We start from the raw sequence: 21,644 nt of genomic DNA, 5'->3' as shown, positions 1-21,644 counted from the left end.
ACTCATAAGAACCCGGCTGATCTCCTTTTTGGCCTTTGAAAATAGTTGATGTGAGTGATTGAAGCGTATGAGAATGTCAACCTAATTGTGGCCACGTTTCTCCTTTCACCTTCCCTTCCACGCAGGTAATACATACTCATCTTGTCATGACTTCCCACAATTTCCCTTCCTTCTTACTTGACTCCCTCTCCCTCTGCCTCTACCCCTTCCTCCCCCAGCCAGTGTGTGAGGAACAAACAAATATGACAAGCCAATTCCGCGCCTTGATCGCCGGCCGTCACAAGGTTGGTCTAGCCACATCCCGGACGCTGCGGAGTGTCTCGACCAGTGGCGTGAAGGTGCCGGAGAATGACACTGAAGATTAAAAAGGAATGATACTTGTATGCATAAAATGAGCTTCGTGTTAGGTGGCGATGGGAGAGAGTACATCTGATGTGATTTAAGTTACACTCTTTCATTACGAGTTTCTTTACAGCTATTTGAATGACCGGCGCCAACACTCGCGATCCAAACTTTCAATCTAGAGTTTGTCGATGGTGAAACTGAAGTATAGTTGACCATACAATATATCATTCCTCCTTTCTCTCTCTCGCTGTGTTAGAATGCAAGTCAGTGAGGTTGTTAAATGGTGAGATAAACATGTGAAACGTAAAGTGTTCAACAATAGCGCCAATAAGGATCAACCATATGGATTGTTATTGGTAAAGACACGAAATCAACAGACATGGAAGATAATAAAGAATTAGTACAGAGGAACAAAGAGCTATGAATGTTAACAAGTGATATTGAAGGAAACACTGCACAAGAAAGAATAGAGGTCAATATGAACTTAAGTGGTAGAAAAAAAACTTAAGTGATAATGAAAGAAACACTACACAATAGACTAGAGATAAAATGAACTTAAGTGATAATGAAGGAAACAGAACACACAAAAAAACTAGAGATGAATATGAACTTAAGTGGTAAAAGAAAACTTAAGTGATAATGAAGGAAACAGAACACACAAAAAAAAACTAGAAATGAATATGAACTTAAGTGGTAAAAGAAAACTTAAGTGATATTGAAGGAAACAGAACACACAAAAAAAATAGAGATGAAAATGAACTTAAGTGGAAGACTAATGAACAAAACACAGTGCACATTAACGAGTAAAAGAAGAGCAAGATTATAACTAAAGCTCTCTTACACTTGCCATTATTCACTGCATTATCGTCAACTGTGTTTTGAACGAGTAAAAGAATATAGTAAAGTCATAAATAAAGCTCTTTTACACTAACACATATCATTATTAAACGCTACATTATCCCTGACAACATAATGAGTATAAATGATTACCAAGAACGACAATCACTTGATCAAAACAAAACAAAGGTGAACGTCATCTTGGACCCTAAGAGACTGACTGACCTTCCTCCTCACGGCGTTCACTGGATCGAGACAATTGCATAACCTTGTGAGACTTCGAAAGCGCTCAAATTTAATGTGTGCCAATAATGAGTGAAGGGGAGGAAGGGAAGTGTGTGGAAGGGGAGGAAGGGACAGTGAAGGGGAGATTGAGGAAGGGGAAAGTGAGGCAGGGGAGAAAGGGAAACGATGAAATGGAAGGGGAATGATGTTGAAGAGGAAGGGACGAGTCTGTATGCAAGGAAGGGATGACTCAATGTTCAAATACCAAAAACATCCTTCAGTTTCAAATGATTAACCTCTGTACAGTCGGTAAAAAAAGTATCGAAAACTCAAGCGTCGATTATAGATTAGAATCCGAACGAAATCTATAGACGTTGTGTTGGTTAGGTGGGGACAAACGGGTAGATACTTTTTTGGCCGACTGTACATCATCCATATGCGCGCCAATGCAGCTCGTTAATCGTCCCCAGCTTGTCCTTTACACACAAACAACATTAAAGACCCGGAAAAGCGAAGTCGGTTAGCAAAATAGGGGTTCGATAACATACGACGACGAGCATTTGGTAGCTGCAGGGGGGGGGGGGGGGTGTACTGCAGAGGAGGAAGGGGAGGAAGCGAATAGTGGTGTAGGGGAGGAAGGGAAGACTGGTGTAAGGAAGGGAAGACTGGTGTAAGGAAGGGAGAGTGAAGGGGAGGAGGGGAAAAATGATGGGGGATAGGAAGGAAGGGAAGAGTAAGTAGAGGAAGAAGGGAAGTGATGAAAGGAAGGAAGGGAAGAGGGATGTAGAGAATGAAGGGAAGAATGAAGGGGAGAAAGTAAAGTTATGAAAGGAAAAGGTAATGATGTTGAAGAAGAAGGAAAGAGTCATGTATGGAAGGAAGGGAAGAGTGAGGAAGGGAAGGAAGGAAAGAGAAATACAGGAGGAAGGGAAGGAAGGGAAGGAAGGTAGGGGAGACTGATGTAGCATTATATAGGGCAGGGAGGGAACAGTGAGGAAGGGGAGGAAGGAAAGGGCGAAATAAAGGAGGAAGGGAAGGAAAGGAAGGGAGATAGGGGAGACTGATGTAGCATTATGTAGGGCAGGTATGGAGCAGTGATAGAACTAAGCCTTCCCCGTCCCTGCATCGATGGGAACCTTGGAGATGGCCTATGATGCAGCCTCTCTCTCTCTCTCTCTCTCTCTCTCTCTCTCTCTCTCTCTCTCTCTCTCTCTCTCTCTCTCTGCAGTTCCCTTCCCTCCACCTGATTGGCCAGCTAGGCAGTCACGTGACCTTCCCTACCACGAGACGAGAACAGGCTGTGGGGGGGTCGAGGGAGGAGGAGCTGTGTGTGACTGTGCGTGTGTGTGTGTGTGTGTGTGTGTTTAGGCACGAGATTGGGAGCAACAACAAACCACACACACACACACACACACACACACACACACACACACACACACACACGGGCCGACCCACATAGGTGCACCTGGCCGCTCTGGCACTCGCTCGACTCACCTGTTGCGTCACCCGGATGGTGGCGTACAGGTGTGGGAGCGCGCGCCACCTACCCCCCCCCCCCCCGCCTCCTCACTCCACCCCAGCACCCTCACCCCATCCACTGCACCTCCACATTCACCCACCTTCACTCACTTCCAACCTTGCATCTTCAGCCTCTCATCCACCCACCTAACCCCCTTCACCTGCCATTAATTAACTCCCAAATCGACCCCCACCATCATCCACTGCAGTTCCACCTTCACCGACTTCCACCTCGCATCTTCACTCTCTCATCCACCCACGTAACACCACGCCACCCACCCACTAATCCACCTTAGCTACTAATAATAAACGACCCACAGCGAACTCTATCATCCACTGCAGTTCCACCTTCACCCAATGCCACCTCGCATCTTCACTCTCTCATCCACCCACTCAACCACCTTCAGCTGCCGTTCATAAACAACTTTCCCCGCAAATAAACATCAATTACCAACGTTGCTGCTGTTAAAGTCTTCCCCCCATGAGCCTCAGCCAGTTAAAAGCGCACGGGAGAGGACGCAGGCGATGGTTACGTTAAAGACATTCGGTACAAGAGGCGGAGGAGGACGAGTTAGCTTTCTCACGATGCAGACAGCGACTTCATACGTACTACCAGCATTCCCAGACCACGGCCGGGGAACCACAAGCATCAGCCACGATAACAAGGCTACCAACATCATTATTACTCCCATCATCGCTTACTTGAATCAGCCTCGCCCTCCTTCCGTCCGTGCCTCTCCAGTGCATCTTAGCGACCTCTGCGATATCACCCTCGTCTCTATAGCTTCACATGACCACAGATTTTCATTGTTCTTACTGATAGACATAGATGAATATAGATGGACTGACTGACTGACTGACTGAATGACTGACTGACTAAATAGCTAACTGACTGACTGACTCGCCGAATGATTTGAGGATAGACTGACTGACTAACTACCTGACGGACGGATTGACGGACTGACTGGTTGGTTGGACAAGGTAAGTAAGTGTGTGGGTGGGGGGGGGGGGGGATGGGGAGGGGGGGGGAGATGAAACCGGTAAGAATCAAATTGGCGAAAATGAAAGTGAAGGGGAATTTGAAGGGGAATGGCAAGGAACCTCAGCCCTTAGGAGAGAGAGAGAGAGAGAGAGAGAGAGAGAGAGAGAGAGAGAGAGAGAGAGAGAGAGAGAGAGAGAGAGAGAACACTGTCACGGGTTAGGTTAGGTTAAGTTAAAGCAGAAATATTCAGTACCAAACGAGCCGAGCTAGTCACGAATACTCTATGACTAGCGATCTGCTGAAATATACCGACACTAATAGCCCAAAGGAGAGTGGCGGGAACAGTATGGGAGTGTTGCAATGCGGGGCGATGAGTGTTGCATGGCGCGTGTGTTGAAAGATGAGGTGCTGACGGGAGGTATGTCTGTGGTGGCCGACGGAGGAGGTGTCTCTGGAGGAGGAGGAGGAGGAGGAGGAGGACGAGTAAGAGAGAGGAGGAAGACGATAAGAGGAAAAGGGAGAATAAGAGGAGGAAGAGGAGGAAGAGGACGAGTAAGAAGAGGAAGAAGACGAGTAAGAGGAGGAAGAAGACTAGTAAGAAGAGGAAGAAGAAGAGGAAGAGGAGAAGAACGGGAAAGAGGAGTACAAATAAGAGGGCGAAGAGGAGGAGGAGGAGGAGGAAGAGGTGGAAGAGGAGGTGGAAGAGGAGGAGGAAGAGGACGAGAGATGAAAAAAGTTTAACGTTGAGAAATAACTTTTTATCACACCAAAAAAAAGATTCAAAAAGACGAAAAAAAAAACGCCCTATTGTTATTCAAGAAAGAAAGAAAAACAGAAAAAAAGACCTTATCAAAACCAACCAAAGAGGGCAAGAACGTTCAAGCTAAGGCGATCCTCTTTCTTCCTCCCTTCAAGTTGCCGCCGCGTGAACGTAGCGAACGTGAGGCCCCAAAGAGAACAGACCAAAAGAAGGCAGGAGGGAGGTCGAGCAGTTTCAAGGTTTCTCAGCTCGCGGAAGGAGAAAGGAAGTCCGCAAATGTAGAGACGTTTTTTGCTGAACCGGGAAGGCGAAGGAACACGTGGAAATGGAAGGGCGATAGACACGTGGTTAGAATACGATGGATAGATGGAAATGGAAGAAGGAAAAGCTAATATATAAAGTAACGAAAGTAGGGAGAGAGGAAAAGAGAGGAAGAGCAGCAAAATGAATGAACTCACGTAGAAAAAAAAGTAAGGATGAGATAGAGAAGAAGAACGAGGTAAAGAAAAATAAGAAACATGAACATAAGAAAGAAGATTAAACAGGAAATTGAAGTAAGGAAATAAGACAAAAAAAAACAGAGAAAGGAAGAAAGGAAGGAAGGAAGAACATGACTAAAAAGGAGAAAAAAATAGAAAGGAAAGGAAAGGGAGGAAGATGGAAGACGAAGGGAAGGGAAGTCGAAGCAGAGGATTACACTAGGAAGGGAAGTCAGAGGAGGATGAAGGGAAGGGAAGAGCAGAAGAGGATGACGGTAAGGGAAGGGAATTGAAAAGGACGAAGAGGAAGAATAACAAGAAACACAAGCACGGATAATTAGCAAAAGAAACAAAAGAATAACGAACAGGAATAACAATAACCAGGAACAAACACAACAGGTAACAACACACAGCAATACATGTCCCCCCCCCCCCCCCCCCAGCGCTCATGACCTGTCCTTCCGCTGCCCAGTCATGCAAACAAACCCGAACGTATGTGAGACGAGAAACAAAACACGCGCGGAGTCTCCCGAAGCGCACGCCACCCTCACCGCACGACACCTGACCCCTGTTTAACCCTCCGCTTCCACCCCCTCCCTTCCCTTCCCTTCCTCTTTCGTACCTTGCTTCCCTTCTTCACGTTTTCATTTCACTCCTTCCTCCCTTCCTTCCTTCCTTCATCTACAGCTTCTTTCCTGTAACATAATCACTCACATTCTCAAACATTCGCGGCCTAAAAAACTCCTACGAAAGCCTTGTCAAATGTGTGCTTGTGAAGGGAAGGGGAGGACGAAAGGAAGAGAAGGGAATGGAAGGGAAGGGGAGGAAAGGAAGGGCAGAAAGAGGACGAAAGGAAGAGAAGGGCAGGAAGAGGAGGACGAAGGGAAGGAGGGGAAGGGAAGGGAAGGGAGGCAGAGGAAAGCAGGAATAGGGAAGTCTGACATGACCGGTTCCTGGAGAGCTCCGATGTCGCTTGTGCTTGAAAGGAAGAGGAGGAGGAGGAGAGGAGGAGGAGGAGTGAAACAAGAATACCATAAGAAAAAAAGGTAAAGCAAGAAAAAGAGAAAAGAGAAAAGTTAAAAGCAGAAGTAATACAAGGGAGAAAAGTAAATAGGAGGAGGAAAGAAAAAAAGGAGGAGGAGGAGGAGGATGAGGAGGAAAAGGGAGAGGTTACACGGGCGAACTTCTCTCTCTCTCTCTCTCTCTCTCTCTCTCTCTCTCTCTCTCTCTCTCTCTTGGCAGGTGTACCCATGAAACAATACACCTTACCTACCTCAGTGACGTGTGTGTGTGTGTGTGTTATATACGTACACAAAGATAATGTATGTATGGGTTATTTTTAGCGCAAAGAGCAGGTGCGGGTGACGAGGAAGAGGAGGAGGAGGAGGAGGACGAAGAGGGGGAAGAGGAAGATAATAATAGAAATAATAATAATAATAATAATAATAATAATAATAATAATAATAACAATAATGAGGATGAAGATGAAGCGGAGATGAAATTATGACAGATAAAAGAGTGGCGAGATGAAGATGAGGAGATGAGTGACGTAAGTAAGATGAACTGATGCTGTGAGCGACATGAGTAAACATTAGGGTGTGAAATGAGTGGGTGAGGAGGAGATGAACAGAGACGAGACAAGGGAGGAGATAGGGAGGCATGAAGAGAGAGAGAGAGATAACCTAATGACGTGTAAGTGAGGGAAGGCGAGGAGGAGAACGATCAGAAGGAGAAGGGAAAGATAGGGAAGGGTAGAAAGATGAAGACGAAGGGAAGGGAAGAGGAAGGGAGGCAGAGGAGGTGTGAAAGCAGAGAGATGAGGACGAAGGGAAGGGAAGAAGAAGAGGGGGAAGGGAGGCAAAGGTGTGAAAGCAGAGATGGAGTGAAAGAAAGGGATCAGATATGGGGTGTGAAGGGATCAAGATTAACTGATAATGTGACAGACAAGGGATTGGATACGACGAGTGAGTAGAGATGAACTGATTGTAGGCGTGACAGACAAGGGATTAGATAGGACGTGTGAAGCGAAGATGAGATTAATACTGACGGCGAGTGACAAGAAGGGATGAGGTGACGGGGGGACGGAGTAAACAGATCGAGGATGTGAAATTGATCCAACCAAGGCGATCCAAGGAGGCGAAACTCCCTGGCAGTATGAAGTACAAGCAACGTTGCCAATTGTCGTACTCAGCTTCTAATGTTTACCGACTTCCGGCCCAAAAACTGTCTCATGGGTCCCAATAACAAGATTCTTTTATAGTTATTAAAATAGTTAATTCCTGGAACAGAACCCACACACAAATTACCATAAGGAGAAAGGGAAGACGAGTTTAAGAGTATGAAGTCTAAAGCGATTCCCGTCCATACCAGTCAACCCTTTCTAACGCTAACAGAACCCACACACAAATTACCATAAGGAGAAAGGGAAGACGATTTTGAGTATGAAATCTAAACTAATTCACGTCCATACCAGTCACCCCTTTCAAACGCTAACAGAACCCACACACAAATTATCAAAAGGAGAAAGGGAAGACGATTTTAAGAGTATGAAGTCTAAATCAATTCGCGTCCATACCAGTCACCCCTTTCTAACGCTAACAGAACCCACACAGAAATTACCATAAGGAGAAAGGGAAGACGATTTTAAGAGTATGAATTCTAAAGCGATTCCCGTCCATACCAGTCAACCCTTTCTAACTAACAGAAACCACACAGAAATTAAAATGAGAATAGGAAGAAAACGCCAAGAGTGTGTGAAAAGTCCAAACCAATTCACGTCCATACCAGTCAACCCTTTCTAACGCTAACAGAAACCACACAGAAATTAAAATAAGAATAGGAAGAAAACGCCGAGTGTGTGAAAAGTCCAAACCAATTCACGTCCATATCAGTCAACCCTTTCTAACGCTAACAGAAACCACACACAAATTAAAATAAGAATAGGAAGAAAACGCCGTGTGTGAAAAGTCCAAACCAATTCACGTCCATACCAGTCAACCCTTTCTAACGCTAACAGAAACCACACACAAATTAAAATAAGAATAGGAAGAAAACGCCGTGTGTGAAAAGTCCAAACCAATTCACGTCCATATCAGTCAACCCTTTCTAACGCTGACAGAAACCACACAGAAATTAAAATAAGAATAGGAAGAAAACGCCGAGTGTGTGAAAAGTCCAAACCAATTCACGTCCATATCAATCAATTTTTCCTACAACTCATGGAAACTACACACACGTCATAATACAGAATCAAACCCAACTCGCCTCACCACTCTGAATACTAACTAAACTGCCTGCGTAGAGCGATGCAAGTCAGGCCTCAGAGCGTGCGTGTCGCCAACTGATTGATAACGCCTATAAATAACTACTACAATGCCTCAACAGTCTTCTAACGCCCCCAAAAGAACACCAGCAGGGAGGAGAATGGGACGCCCCGCAGTTCTTTTCTTTTATTCATGTGGAGAAAGGCGAAGCGAGACCCAGAATGCATACTAAGCAGAAAATTACCCTCGTGCTATCCGGAGTAGGTTAAGGCTTTTGAATATTCACGTAAAAACCTAGAGCCAGTATTCTTAAAAAGCCTCTCATCGTAGAAGCTGCCGGGATTTCCTTGAACTGTTTTGTGACGCTTGTGATAGTTTAACCCGGCCGCTTAACCATGCACGGGAACAATCACCCACTCATGAAAACCCGGTTAATTTTATGTGGCCTTGGGAGTCATAATGGGAGCTCCATATGATTAAGAACATGGACCTATCTCTCGCGCTGTGCTATTTATATATTCACTAAACCGCTAACTCTCGCTCTGTGCTTTTACATACACAACTAACTCTACCTCTAGCCTTTAAAATACAAATCAAACTCTCCCTCTACCGGCTATTAAATATAAAGGACACTCCCTCTACTCAATTGAATATACAGCAAACTCTCCCTCTAGCCTATTAAATATACAGCAAACTCTCCCCTAGCCAATTAAATATACAGGAAACTGGCTCCGTGCTATTAAATATTCACGTCGACTGCCAACTAACACTCGGGCTTCTCTCCATGCATCGGGCACTAAGGTCACAGAGCAGCCTCGGCCTCAGTGAACGTGACTTTTCCTGGAGCAAAGTTTCCCCGGTGCTTCATTATGTCAGGGACGCGCTGGGGCCCTTGACGCTCCTCCAGGGAAGCCAACCAAGCAGGCAGCCGACAGTAATGCTCCCCGGGAAGTCCTCGAGAAAAAGCGCCCCTGAGTACGGGCGTTGAGTCACGGGGAGAGGGAAGAACAGTGGAAAGTTCAACCATTAACCCGCCCGCGCGCCCGCCCTTCCCGCAGCAACAGAACGTCAGCCCCGGCAAGCAAGTGGAATGATGCAGCAACTCAAGCAAGAGACAAAATGAATATAAAGAGCCATCTAAAGTTCATGAGATAGGAGACAGGACAGCAGGGAGGCAGCACCAGGCAGGAGAAGGGAAGGGCAAGGACAGACAGGCAACAGTAGGTCACTATAGGCAAGCTAGCGACGTAGGCAAGATACAATATAGAGGCCATGAGGCAGGGCACAGCAGGGAGGCAGCCAGGCAGGGGAAGGGAAGGGCAAGGACAGGATAGGGACAGCAGAGGACAATCAGGGACAGGCAGGGGAGCAAACGAGGGAGCGGACAGCCTTGGCATCTGCCCCCGCCTCCTGCACCGGTCCAGTCCCACTCCCACCAACACCACCAAGTTCCAACATCAGCAAGTCCCCCAGCAGCCAGTCCGTCCGTCTTCCCCGCTCACACGACGTATTAAAGGGAGAAAAAAGTGGGTTCGGGGGGAGGCTGGGGTCCGGGAGCAGGTGGGCAAGACGGCGAGCAAGATAAACTGGCCCCCAAGGTGAGTGGGTCGTGCAGCGAGCCTTAAAGCAAGCAAGGCTGACTGGCAGGTGGATGGAGGGAGGGCCGGAGAGAAGGGGAGAGGAGGGAGGTAAGGGAGGATGGAGGGAGAGGCACAGTGCAGGTGACGATAAATGTAAGTCACTAGAACACTCAGGAGAAAACTAGTCGAGCCGCAAGGGTGAGAAGGTGACCGGGGACGCTGTGTGTGTGTGTGTGTGTGTTGCCGCCGCCACCACTGTTACCAACACCGCAAGAGAAGTCACGAAGCGGGGATACGGAACTCAACACTCGACCACAACCTCCCCACCCCCTCTCTCTCTCTCTCTCTCTCTCTCTCTTGGAGCGTGACATGCGTGTTTGCTTGGCACACATTTCGCCCTTAACTCAAACCTCCCTTCACCTTCGCGGGCTCCAGAGGAAGAGGAAGAGGAGGAAACATGGAGGAGGAAGAGGAAGACTGAGTGAGCACTGCAAGATATGACAACGCAGAGGACGGACGAGGGAGAGGGAAGGGGAAGAAGGAGGGAGGGAGGAGCTGCAAGAGAGGGAAGGGGAGGGGGAGACAGCCAAGGCCAATTCAAGACCTGCCGCACGGAACGTAATACAGAGTTGCTACAAGGCCTCTCATCCTCTACCAACCTATCCACACACACACACACACATACACACACCTGTCGTTCAATCACTCTTCTTCCTTCTCCTCCCATCCTAACCGCGCCAAAAAGGAAGGAAGCCAGTGAAAGAGGAGGAAGAAGAGGAGGAGGAGGAGGAGGAAGAGTGGAAGTATGAGTGTGTGCCGGGGACGTTGTGGGGTGCGGTGAGGTGCGGGGATGAGGAAGTAGTGAGTGCGTGTGTGTGTGTGTGTGTGTGTGTGTGTGTGTCAAGACGTGCAGATGTAATAAGACAAAGAGTGATAAGTTCTGCAAAGTGAGATGAGTGACGGGGCAAGCGAGGGGCGTGACTTGAGTGTGTGTGAGAGAGAGGCGTTGAGTGTGGGACGCGTCGGGTGTGGTAACAGTGCGTTGGAAGGGAACTGGACAAGGGAAATCATCACCACTACAAAATTGAATAATATATAAAACTAGGAGGAAGGGGAGGAGGGGAGTGAGACCAAGACAAGGACAGGGAGGAAGGGGATCAAGCAAGCACTCGGAGCATCAAGGAACATGACGGGCCAACGTGTGTGTGTGTGTGTGTGTGTGTGTGCTTACAAGACCCCGCCCGCTCCCATTATAGCACCTCCGTCAGCGTGTGTGTGTGTGTGTGTGTGTGTGTGTGTGTGTCACCCCGCCCACACGCAGCTGCCTGATTATGACAATGACACACAGGCCGTAGAATGGAGGGAGGGTAGGAGCAACACACACACACACACACACACACACACACACACACACACACATGCCAGGACAGCCAACCATCCCACACTGACAGGGCGCGGGCTGCTCCAGGGCTGCCACCCCCACAAGGCCAACGGGCGCCCGTGTCCAAGGGAAGGCCTGTAGGAGGGCTGCTCAGGCTAACACGTCATGCTTACTGTGCCGCGCCCAGTGCCAGGCTGCTTCCTTCCCTTCCCTTCCCGCCATTCCGGTACTGCCCCCGCCACCACCACCACCATCACCACCCTTTCAACACCACCACCAGCTCTTCACCACCTCAAACACCTTTATATAGTACTGTTAACATCTGGCTGCCAACATTCTCTGCCTTTCACTCCTCAAGTTAGGTAATTTTATGCATACACTAGAAGGCTTAACGTAGTCCTCTCTCTCTCTCTCTCTCTCTCTCTCTCTCTCTTAGCTGGTACCGGCCCCACGTTCACCCAAACTCGTTCCTCCTGGCCTTGACGTCCCTTCCCTGAACGGCCCCGACCCCACCTGATCATCGTGACTCCCCTTCCTTCCTCTCCTTGCCAGCATCTTCACCAAGCACCTCCTCCACGAGACACGAAGCTCACCTTTACAACGCCACACCCTCTAAAGCACTGTTCGTTTAATTCTACTGATTACTCTCGTGTCCTATTTGATGCCTCTCTCTAGTACTAATCTCAGCTGCTTTATCTCCGCCGTTCGGTATGAAGTGTTGAGATATTGCGATCTAGTTGAGTTGCTACGCTCCTTGAAGAACACTATCTGCGCGTGGCTGCGGTGCTCATCTCCGTCGCATTGGCCCTTTGAGCTTGTGGAAGGACTAGGAAGAACCCATCACCCCAGCCGGTGTTACCAAATCCGGGATTACCACAGTCTACCATCCCCGAGTTCCCCAGGTACCCATTTATCGACCAGCCCGAGAGGGAGGACGAACAGCTGGGTGAGCTTGAAGAACGGTGCCCCGAAACATCACCACTGCACCCCGCTATAAAAAGACAAGAAAGACGAGGAAAGCAACAAACAGCTGGCTGCATCTCATTGGACTGACGTCACCACCACCACCACCACCATCGCCCACACGCTCCCTCGCCGTTACTCCCACACAATAACCCAGCAAACAAAAGAGGGAAGGAAATATCACGAACGTTGGCTGCCCTAATATTCGTGACTCCTCCGATCTCACACACACACTGAGTAACCGTTACCTCCTAGATGTGACGGTTTCCTCTCACTACCAATGCACACGTCACCCATAAAAAGTCGTAACCTAACCCATTTCAACTCATTAAAACAATTAACCAGTACGTGTGGGAATTCTGTAACATCATAGCTCTCTCGTATACTGATTGGCGATTGTCTGCACTCTGTAAGGGGAGGATGGGGAGGCAAGGACGGGGTTAGTGTCAGTGAGGAGTTTTCAATATCTATCGTCCAACAAAGCCTTGCAACCATTTCTGTTCCCCGAGGCCACGCACTAGACATTACTCCAAACAATAGACAAGACTAACGGCCATATTTTAAGACACCATCGCTTCTCATATCAACTATTTCTAAAGGTCAAAGAGGGGATCAATCTGTTTTTCATGAGTGTTTTTTAAGGTTCATGGCACAGAAGAAGGGTCAAACTACCACCAGGGTCATAAAACTACCCCTGGAAAGGCCTACAGCTCCTACGAAAGCCATGTCAAATATGTGAACTTGGGCGACGAAATGTTTTAAAATATGACCCTAAATACGCAGCATATACCACGGAATACATACGAGCATATCCACCTCGCTCGCTCCAACAGACACAACAATACTCACGGTCAGACTGCAAGATATTTTTAGCCCAGAATCCTTTCCAACAAAACCTCATGGCAAAATTCTGCAGCAATGTAACCTCGTAAAGTCTCGGAATGATTACAGGCGGATTTCACAGTTTTCCAGCCTCATGGAAAAACGGAGAGGGGGGAAGAGAGAGGCGTCATGACTTCTCAATTCCCAGAAACAAAGAAAGCCCCGAAGGTCTCGTCTTTTCCACATCCAGCGCGGGGTTTAAAGGGACGGCAGCACAGGCTAGGCACAGTCGGTATTATCAAACTCTTCCGCCTCTCACATCAACTACTTCCAAAGGCCAAAGAGAAGATGAATCGGGTTCTGACGAGTGTTCCTTCACCTTCATGACACAAAAGAAGGGTCAGCCTACCACCAGGGTCATGAAACCACCTCTGGAAATGCCCAAAACTCCTAGGAAAGCCGCAAAATGTTTGATGATACGATACGGCCCGGACGAGGCGGCATGTTGTGCGTCCTGATCGGTTGCTGGGCGCCGCGGCCTTGAATCAGGACCTGCTCGCCCACTCGCAGGCGCAGCTGATCCCAGTGTAAACAAACAGCGCCGGGTTCACTGCTGGAATCTGCGACTTGAGTGTGAGTGTGTGACCCCCGGCGTGGGTCTGGCGCGGCATTGGTGGGCTCCTCGCCGTCTAGCTGAACGGAACGATGGGTCTGGAGGGCGGCCGCAAACCACCGCCCCTCAACAGCACCCTTCACACCCATCATCTCCCCCGCCCACTACACCCCCTCACCGCCACCACCACCACCTTCATCCCGTCCACCACAGCACTCTTACCGCCCCACCATCATTCACGGAGGGCCATATTCTTGTACATTTCACCCCCTTCCCCCACCCACCCACGCACACATATATTTGACAAGGCTTTCGTAGGAGTTTCAGGCATTCCCAGGGGTACTTTTGTCTCTGGCGGTAGTTTGATCATTCTTCTGTACCGTGAACCTAAATTGGCACTCTTGAGAACACGATTGATTTACTTATCGGCCTCTGGAAACAGTTGAAGTGAGAGGTGGAGGTGTCTGAAAATACCTATCTCACAACCCTCTCTCTACGCCCCGTCGCTCACACACACACACACACACTCTCTCTCTCTCTCTCTCTCTCTCTCTCTCTCTCTCTCTCACACACACACACACACACACACACCAGGTCGAGGCTACACAAGCACCCACAACAAAAAGACGACTTGAAAGTTGACCCAAAGGAGTGTTTTAAATCCACTTTCCCTTTTCCCCCAACCCATCCACTCTTCAAACTTGTCTTGTTATACCTGAACAGTCATTCCTTTCCCTTTTTCCTCTCTCTCTCTCTCTCTCTCTCTCTCTCTCTCTCTCTCTCTCTCTCTCTCTCCAACCACCTCGTTCCCTATTCTCGCTTTCCTTTCCTCATTTCCCATCTCTCTCCACTTTCTCCACCCCGTTCCCTATCTTCCTCGCTCTTCCACTCAATCCTCCCACCCACCTCCACCTCGCTCCCCCTCTTCTCTGTTTCCGTAACCCGCACCGCACGAACAACGGGACACCGACAAGCGAAACTCACGTGCAGGCAGGGATCGTCAGGGGTGTTGGGCGGCGCAGGGAAGGGGGCGGCAGCGACGGGGGACGGAGGAGGTGATAGGCCTCTCGCGTAAGGGCAGACTCGCTCGGACCCCACCGCAGCTACGGCAACGCACGCCACTCGCTTCTGCAGGTGTACACAAAGGGAACATTGAGGAGAGGAACAACGGGGGGAGACCAAACCCACGGGACAAGAACAGGGACGCTGGTGAAGAGCTGTGTTGGTCCTCGGCTTCCGTCGTAGCGAACTTGAGAGAAAAAAAGACCCAGACAGACTCTCCCATAATCTCCGTGGACGCTGGTGAAGAGCTGTGTTGGTCCTCGGCTTCCGTCAGAGCGAACTTAAGAAAGAAAAAGACCCCAAAAAACAGACCCAGACAGACCCATACCCAAACAGACCCTCCCATAATCTCCATGGACGCTGGTGAAGAGCTGTGTTGGTCCTCTGCGTCCTCGTTGCGAACTTAAGAAAGAAAAAGACCCCAAAAAAGCAGACCCAAGCAGACCCATACCCAACAGACCCTCCCATAATATCCATGGACGCTGGTGAAGAGCTGTGTTGGTCCTCGGCTTCCTCGTAGTAAACTTAGGAAAGAAAAGGACCCCCAAAACAGACCCAGGCAGACCCATACCCAACAGACCCTCCCATAACAGATTTCCATGGACGCTGGTGAAGAGCTGTGTTGGTCCTCGGCTTCCATCGTTGCGAACTTGAGAGAGAAAGACCCCAAAAAACAGACCCAGACCCAACAGACCCTCCCATAATCTCCACGGACGCTGGTGAAGAGCTGTGTTGGTCCTCGGCTTCCTCGTAGTAAACTTAGGAAAGAAAAAGACCCCCAAAACAGACCCAAGCAGACCCATACCCAACAGACCCTCCCATAACAGACCTCCATAGACGTTTATGTTGGTCTGTTGTTCCTCGGTTCATCGCAGCGCTGATATAGAGAGAGAAAACAGACCCTCCCATAATCTAAACGGACGCTGAATTGCTGTGTTGGTCCTCGGCTCATCGCAGCGCTGACGAAGAGAAGAGACAGACCCAGATAGCCCTAAGACCCTCCCAGTAACAGGTCTATATACCCCGAGCTGATAATCGTGCCGACCTTCTGGCCAGGAAAGGTCAAAGCCTGAAATGGAAAGGCAGGATGAGGAGGAGGTGTTGACATGCTTGGGCGGATAAATAAAGCGGTGTACAAGGCGAAGGAACGTAAGACAAGGGGGTAGGGGCGAAGGAGGGGAGGGCGAAAGGAGAATGGAAAGAAGGGAGGAAAAGGATATCGAAGAGCAGGGAAGGGAAGAGAGGGAGAGAAAAGGTGGTACTGAAGGGATGAAAGAAAGAAAAGGGAGAAAAGAGAAGGGAACTGAAGGGCAAGGAGAGGAAGAGAGAAAGGGAAGGGGTAGAGGAGGGCAGGGAAGGAAGGAAGGGAGGAAGGGAACTGAGGAACACGGCAGGAAAGGGAGGGAGAAAGGAAAGGAGAGCTGAAAGGGAGGGAAGAATGGGAGGAAGGGAGGAAAGAGGGGTACAGGAGGAAGGGAAGGAAGGAAAGGGGTAGTGAAGGGAAGGGAAGGAAGGAAAGGGGTAGTGAAGGGAAGGGAGGAAGAAAAAAGGGAACAGGAAAAGGGGAATTGAAGGGCTGGGAAGGAAGGAAAGGGGTAGTGAAGGGAAGGGAAGGAAAGGGGTAGTGAAGGGAAGGGAAGGGAAGGAAAGGGGTAGTGAAGGGGAGGAAGATAAAAGGGAACAGGAAAAGAGGGACTGAAGGGCTGGGAAGGAAGAAAGTTGGAAAGTTTCGTTTAGTCGGCGCAACATGAGGTCATATGCCGGAGAGAGACAGAAGGGGAAGGAATTACAGGAGAAGGGAACAGACCCCAGGAGACGGGACACAACCCCCGATTAATAACTGGTACCCATTCACTGCTGGGTGGACAGGGGTGTAGGGTATCGGAAAAGCCGCCCAAATTTTTCCACTCCGCCCGGGGAATCGAACCCGGGCTCTCTCGTTTGTGAGCCGAGTGTGCTAACCACTGCACCACGAACCCCCCTGAGGAGAGGAAAGGACGAAGACACTGAGGATGGGTACGGGCGGTGCAGGAAGGTTAAGGACAGGTAAGGACAGCTGAGAACAAGGGAAGGAAGCGAAGGAAATGAAGCTACCACACTGGACGCGGCTGGCTTCCCCCTCATCCCTTCCCTGGCTAAGAAGAAGAGGAAGAAGAAAGAGGAGGAGGAAGGGGGGGGGGGGGTAAGGAGGAGGAGGGAGGCAAATTACTATGTTCTCAAGAGCCGGAAGTCACCTGCGATTCCCTGGTGTTTTCTCATTACGCCCGACGCCTACCTCACAAGCCCGACCGCCCCCCGACACCCTCCGACAACGCCCGACCCGCCCCCGACACCCTCCCGCACCGCCCCGTCAGGCCCTGTTACGCTCCTTACGGTGCTGTCATGGAAGGGGACGGGAGGGGGAGGAGGAGGAGGAGGGAAGTTAAGGGAGGGAGAAGTAGAGGGAAGTATGGACAGGAGGGAGGAAGAGGAAGGAGGGTAACCTGGAGGAAGGAAGAGGGAGGGAAGGAGGAATAGGAGGGAGGAAGAGTTACAGGGAGGAGAGAGGGTGAAGAAGGGAGTAAACTAGGAGGTATAGAGGAAGGGAGGGACAGGACAAGCGAGCAGGAGGGAGTAAGGGAGAGAAGGCAAGTGAGGAACGAAGGGAGGGAGGGTTAAGGGAGAAGAAGAGAGGGTGAAGAAGGGAGTAAACTAAAGGAGGGGCAGGACAAGGGGGCAGGAGGGAGGGAGGAGGCAAGAGCTCGTAAACTGAGGAAGGAAGGGAGGGAGGGTTAAGCGAAGCACCTGTCCGCGTGTCAAACCTCGCCTCGCTTTGTGCCGCTTCCTCGCCTTCTAACAGCCGCTGAAGTGCCTATTATTTGCCTCTTACAACGTGTCTGCGGCCTTGTCTCTCCCTTTGAATTTCACAGCATTGGTAACCTGGCTATTCATCACGGTCATACTTCTTTTCTTCTGTATGTTTCCTTTTAAATTCACTATGTTGTTGCTGTCTTTGCTATTCGCGTGGTTGTGGTTGTTTTCTTCTACTTCTTTTTAATCTAACTGCTTCTGTCTTGGTTATTCGTGTTCTTTTTATCTACGTTTTTCTTTTTAATTTCAATGCATCGTAACTTTGGCTATTCGCGTCATGGGTTGTGGTTCTTTTCTTCTGTTTCTCCTTTTCAATTTCACGACATTGTATTTTCTTTCCTATTAGCGTCATGGGTTATGTTTTTTTTTTTTATCTATTTCTCTTTTTAATTTCAATGCATCGTAACTTTGGCAATTCGCGTCATGGGTTGGTTTTTTTTTCTGCTCGGTATTATAAGACACTTTGGGTTCTCACATCACCTATTTCTAAAGGTCAAAGAGGGGGTCAGTCGGGTTCTAATGAGTGTTTCTTCAGGTTCACGGTACAGAGGAAGGGTCAAACTACCACCAGGGTCATAAAACTACCCCTGGAAATGCCCACAACTCCTACGAAAGCCTTGTCAAATAGGTGTTCTTGGGCGGCGAAATGTCTTCTAATACTAAGACATGCACACATATACAAACAACAAAACCTAGTAACTATTCGTGCAAGCCATAAAACATAACATACTAACCATGCGAACAAAGTCTAAACACACTACGAGACTCCTTTCTTACTGTGCGCGGCGGGGCAGGACGCGGTCGGTGGTGGCGGGTTGCCTGCTTGCTGCGCCTTCCTTTTACGGCGTCGGTGTTGAGGAAAACAAGTCAACGCGGAGTATACACACACGCTTGGCTGCCCTCCTCCCTCCACCCCAAGCCGTGCCTCGACCCACCAACACACACACACACAAACACACTCCTACTCCCCCCCCCAAACCCCCCATCTCCTCCTCCTCCTCCTGAAACAGCTAAAACTACCCCCAGAACATCGCCCAATCCCATGTTAAGTTATTCAGAGTCTTCGATTGCTTAGGTTCGGTGAGGGCAAGGTTTGTGTGGGAGCTGAGAAAGGGTTGAACAGCAGGGTGTGAAGGGGACTAGAGAATGTGGTGAGGGGAAACTGTGTGTGTGTGTGTGTGTGTGTGTGTGTGTGTGTGTGGACCAATGGGGTGTCTAGGGGTGGTTATGGGGGGTGATGAGGAGGGAGGAAAGGTGAGGGGAGGGAGGAAGGGTAAGGAGAGGGAGAAATGGAAGATGAGTGAAGGGGAAGAAGGGAAAGGGGAGAGGGAGAGAAAGGAGGAGGGGGTGAAAGGGAGGAGGAAAGGGGAGGGAGAGGGAAGAAAGGAAAGAGGAGGAAGGGGAAGACGGGAAGGAGGAAGAGGAAGGGAGATTGAAAGCAGGAAAGGGGAGGGAGGAAGAAGGGGCTGGGAGGGCGAAGAACAGGTCCATTTTAGGTCAACAGTGTTTTTGTTTTTTGTACCCAACCAACAACCACCCATGAGGAAGGGAATGGGGAGAGAGGAGTCGCCCCCATCCCCCCAGTCGGTTTGTGGGTGACGGTCCGTTCACCTCCCCCCCCTAAAATGTCACCCCTCCTCACCCCAGCTCATTTAACGCTCAGCCACAGTCCTTAAGTGGAAGAAGGCAAGGGGGAAAAATCTCACTTCTTCTATCCTGTTCTCCTTGCTTTCCTTCCTTTCTATCCTTGAACTCCTCTTTCTCTCTCTCTATCCAACGCTTCTTACTCTTCTTCCTTGCTGTCTTCCTATTTATCAGTACGCCTATCCTAATATCCTTCCTACCTTCTATGCAAAGTCCTTCCTCTTCGAACCAAACACTCTCCTATCCTTCCTTGCTTTCTTCTTCTTCTCCAAAAATAATCCTTCATATCATATCATATCAATGCTTCCTATTTTTTTTCCTTGCTGTCTTCCTATGTATCAGCACTCCTATCCTTCCTTCTATTCAAAGTCCCTCCTCTTCGAACCAAACACTCTCCCATCCTTCATTGCTTTCTTCTTCTTCAAAAACAATCCTTCATATAATTCCTTTCTCTTCAAACAACGATTCCTATCCTTCCTTCCTTCCTTCCTTCTATTCAAAGTCCCTCCTCTTCGAACCAAACACTCTCCTATCCTTCCTTGCTTTCTTCTTCTTCAAAAATAATCCTTCATATAATTCCTTTCTCTTCAAACAACAATTCCTATCCTTCCTTCCTTCCCTCTATTCAGTTCTTCCTCTTCGAACCAAACACTCTCCTATCCTTCCTTGCTGTCTTCTTCTTCAAAAATAATCCTTCATATAATTCCTTTCTCTTCAAACAACAATTCCTATCCTTCCTTCCTTCCCTCTATTCAGTTCTTCCTCTTCGAACCAAACACTCTCCTATCCTTCATTGCTTTCTTCTTCTTCAAAAATAATCCTTCATATAATTCCTTTCTCTTCAAACAGCAATTCCTATCCTTCCTTCCTTCCCTATATTCAGTTCTTCCTCTTCGAACCAAACACTCTCCTATCCTTCCTTGCTTTCTTCTTCTTCAAAAATAACCCTTCATATAATTCCTTTCTCTTCAAACAGCAATTCCTATCCACCCTTCCTCTTATTAAACTCCTTTCTATTACCATTCTTCCTTTTCCTTTCCATCATCATCACAAGCCATCCATCCATCCATCCATCCTTCCTTCCTTCCTTCCTTCCTTCTACTTTTTCCAACCCCTTCGATCCTTGCGCATTCTTCCTACTAATCCAGTCATCCTTCCTTCCTTCTCCTTCCTATTTATCCTTTCCAACGTCTAACAACCCATTTCTCCTCCAAATCCACTTCCTCCACCTTCCACTACCTTACCTTAACTAACGTAACTTCCTTCAGATTACTTTCATCTATCTACACAGCTTCCCACTTCTCCATATAGAACCCTCACCCCTCCCTCCCCTCCACCCATAACCCACTCTCATAACACATTCTCAACCCACGACCCTCACTCTTCTTACATTAATCCCCTCCTACCCTCCTCCGTCACCACACAACCCACACTCTCCATACATTAACCACCGTCAATCCACCTCCAGGCTAGTGAGTCAACGGGGCTTCTCCCAAACCCTCGCTCGGGGCAGGCCAGGGGCGCTCCACGTCACGTCTGTACCCTCGCAGTGAAGCCCCAGTGACGCAACGGTGACATCCGGGGCTAACCGCGGCGACCCATGTGAACGGGAAAAGCCTAAGGGCGGTGACGCGTCGCTGAGGAAGAACCAAGTCCGAGACCGAGAGGAAAGAACGCTTGGTAAAGGATATGAGTAAAGTGTTAGAACCAAAAGAGGAAAGAACTGTTTGCGATGTGTGAGAAAATGAGTTTAAGACGAAGAACAAAGGATTAAGACAAAGGAAAAAGAGGAAAACGATTAGCGAAGTGTCAGAAAATGCGTTTAAGACGAAGAACAAAGGATTAACACAAAGTCAAAAGAGGAAAGAACGATTAGCGAAGTGTTGGGAAATGAGTTTAAGACGAAGAACAAAGGATTAAGACAAAGGAAAAACAGGAAAACGATTAGCGAAGTGTCAGAAAATGCGTTTAAGACGAAGAACAAAGGATTAACACAAAGTCAAAAGAGGAAAGAACGATTAGCGAAGTGTCGGGAAATGAGTTTAACTGAAAAACACTAAAATGAGGAAAGAATAGTTCGTAAAGTATAAGAGAGTACTGTCCAAATCCTTAATGCAAGAGTTTAATAGCATCCTCACTCCTCCATCCCTGTGCTGTACAAATCCTTAATGCAAGAGTTTACCAGCATCCTCACTCCTTCATCCCTGTGCTGTCCAAATCCTTATTGCAAAAGTTTACCAGCATCCTCACTCCTTCATCCCTGTGCTGTCCAAATCCTTAATGCAAGAGTTTACCAGCATCCTCACTCCTTCATCCCTGT

General features: G+C 48.6%; 1 protein-coding gene across 2 annotated transcripts in view; it reads right to left on the bottom strand.

Moving 5' to 3' along the window:
* LOC126988758 (zinc finger protein 704-like) overlaps positions 1-21,644 on the bottom strand; it is a 193,190-nt gene that overhangs the window by 44,419 nt on the left and 127,127 nt on the right. The window contains exon 5 of one of the 2 annotated variants that reach the window (XM_050847152.1): positions 14,753-14,896. The exons of the other annotated variant lie outside the window; for it this stretch is intronic. Coding sequence (XP_050703109.1) covers positions 14,753-14,896 — 144 coding nt within the window. The remainder of the gene's footprint in view (positions 1-14,752; positions 14,897-21,644) is intronic. 2 annotated transcript variants of the gene reach the window in all.

The sequence above is a fragment of the Eriocheir sinensis genome, chromosome 70, assembly GCF_024679095.1.
Source record: "Eriocheir sinensis breed Jianghai 21 chromosome 70, ASM2467909v1, whole genome shotgun sequence".
NCBI classification, from domain to species: domain Eukaryota; kingdom Metazoa; phylum Arthropoda; class Malacostraca; order Decapoda; family Varunidae; genus Eriocheir; species Eriocheir sinensis.
This window is presented reverse-complemented; position numbering and strand designations above follow the sequence as displayed.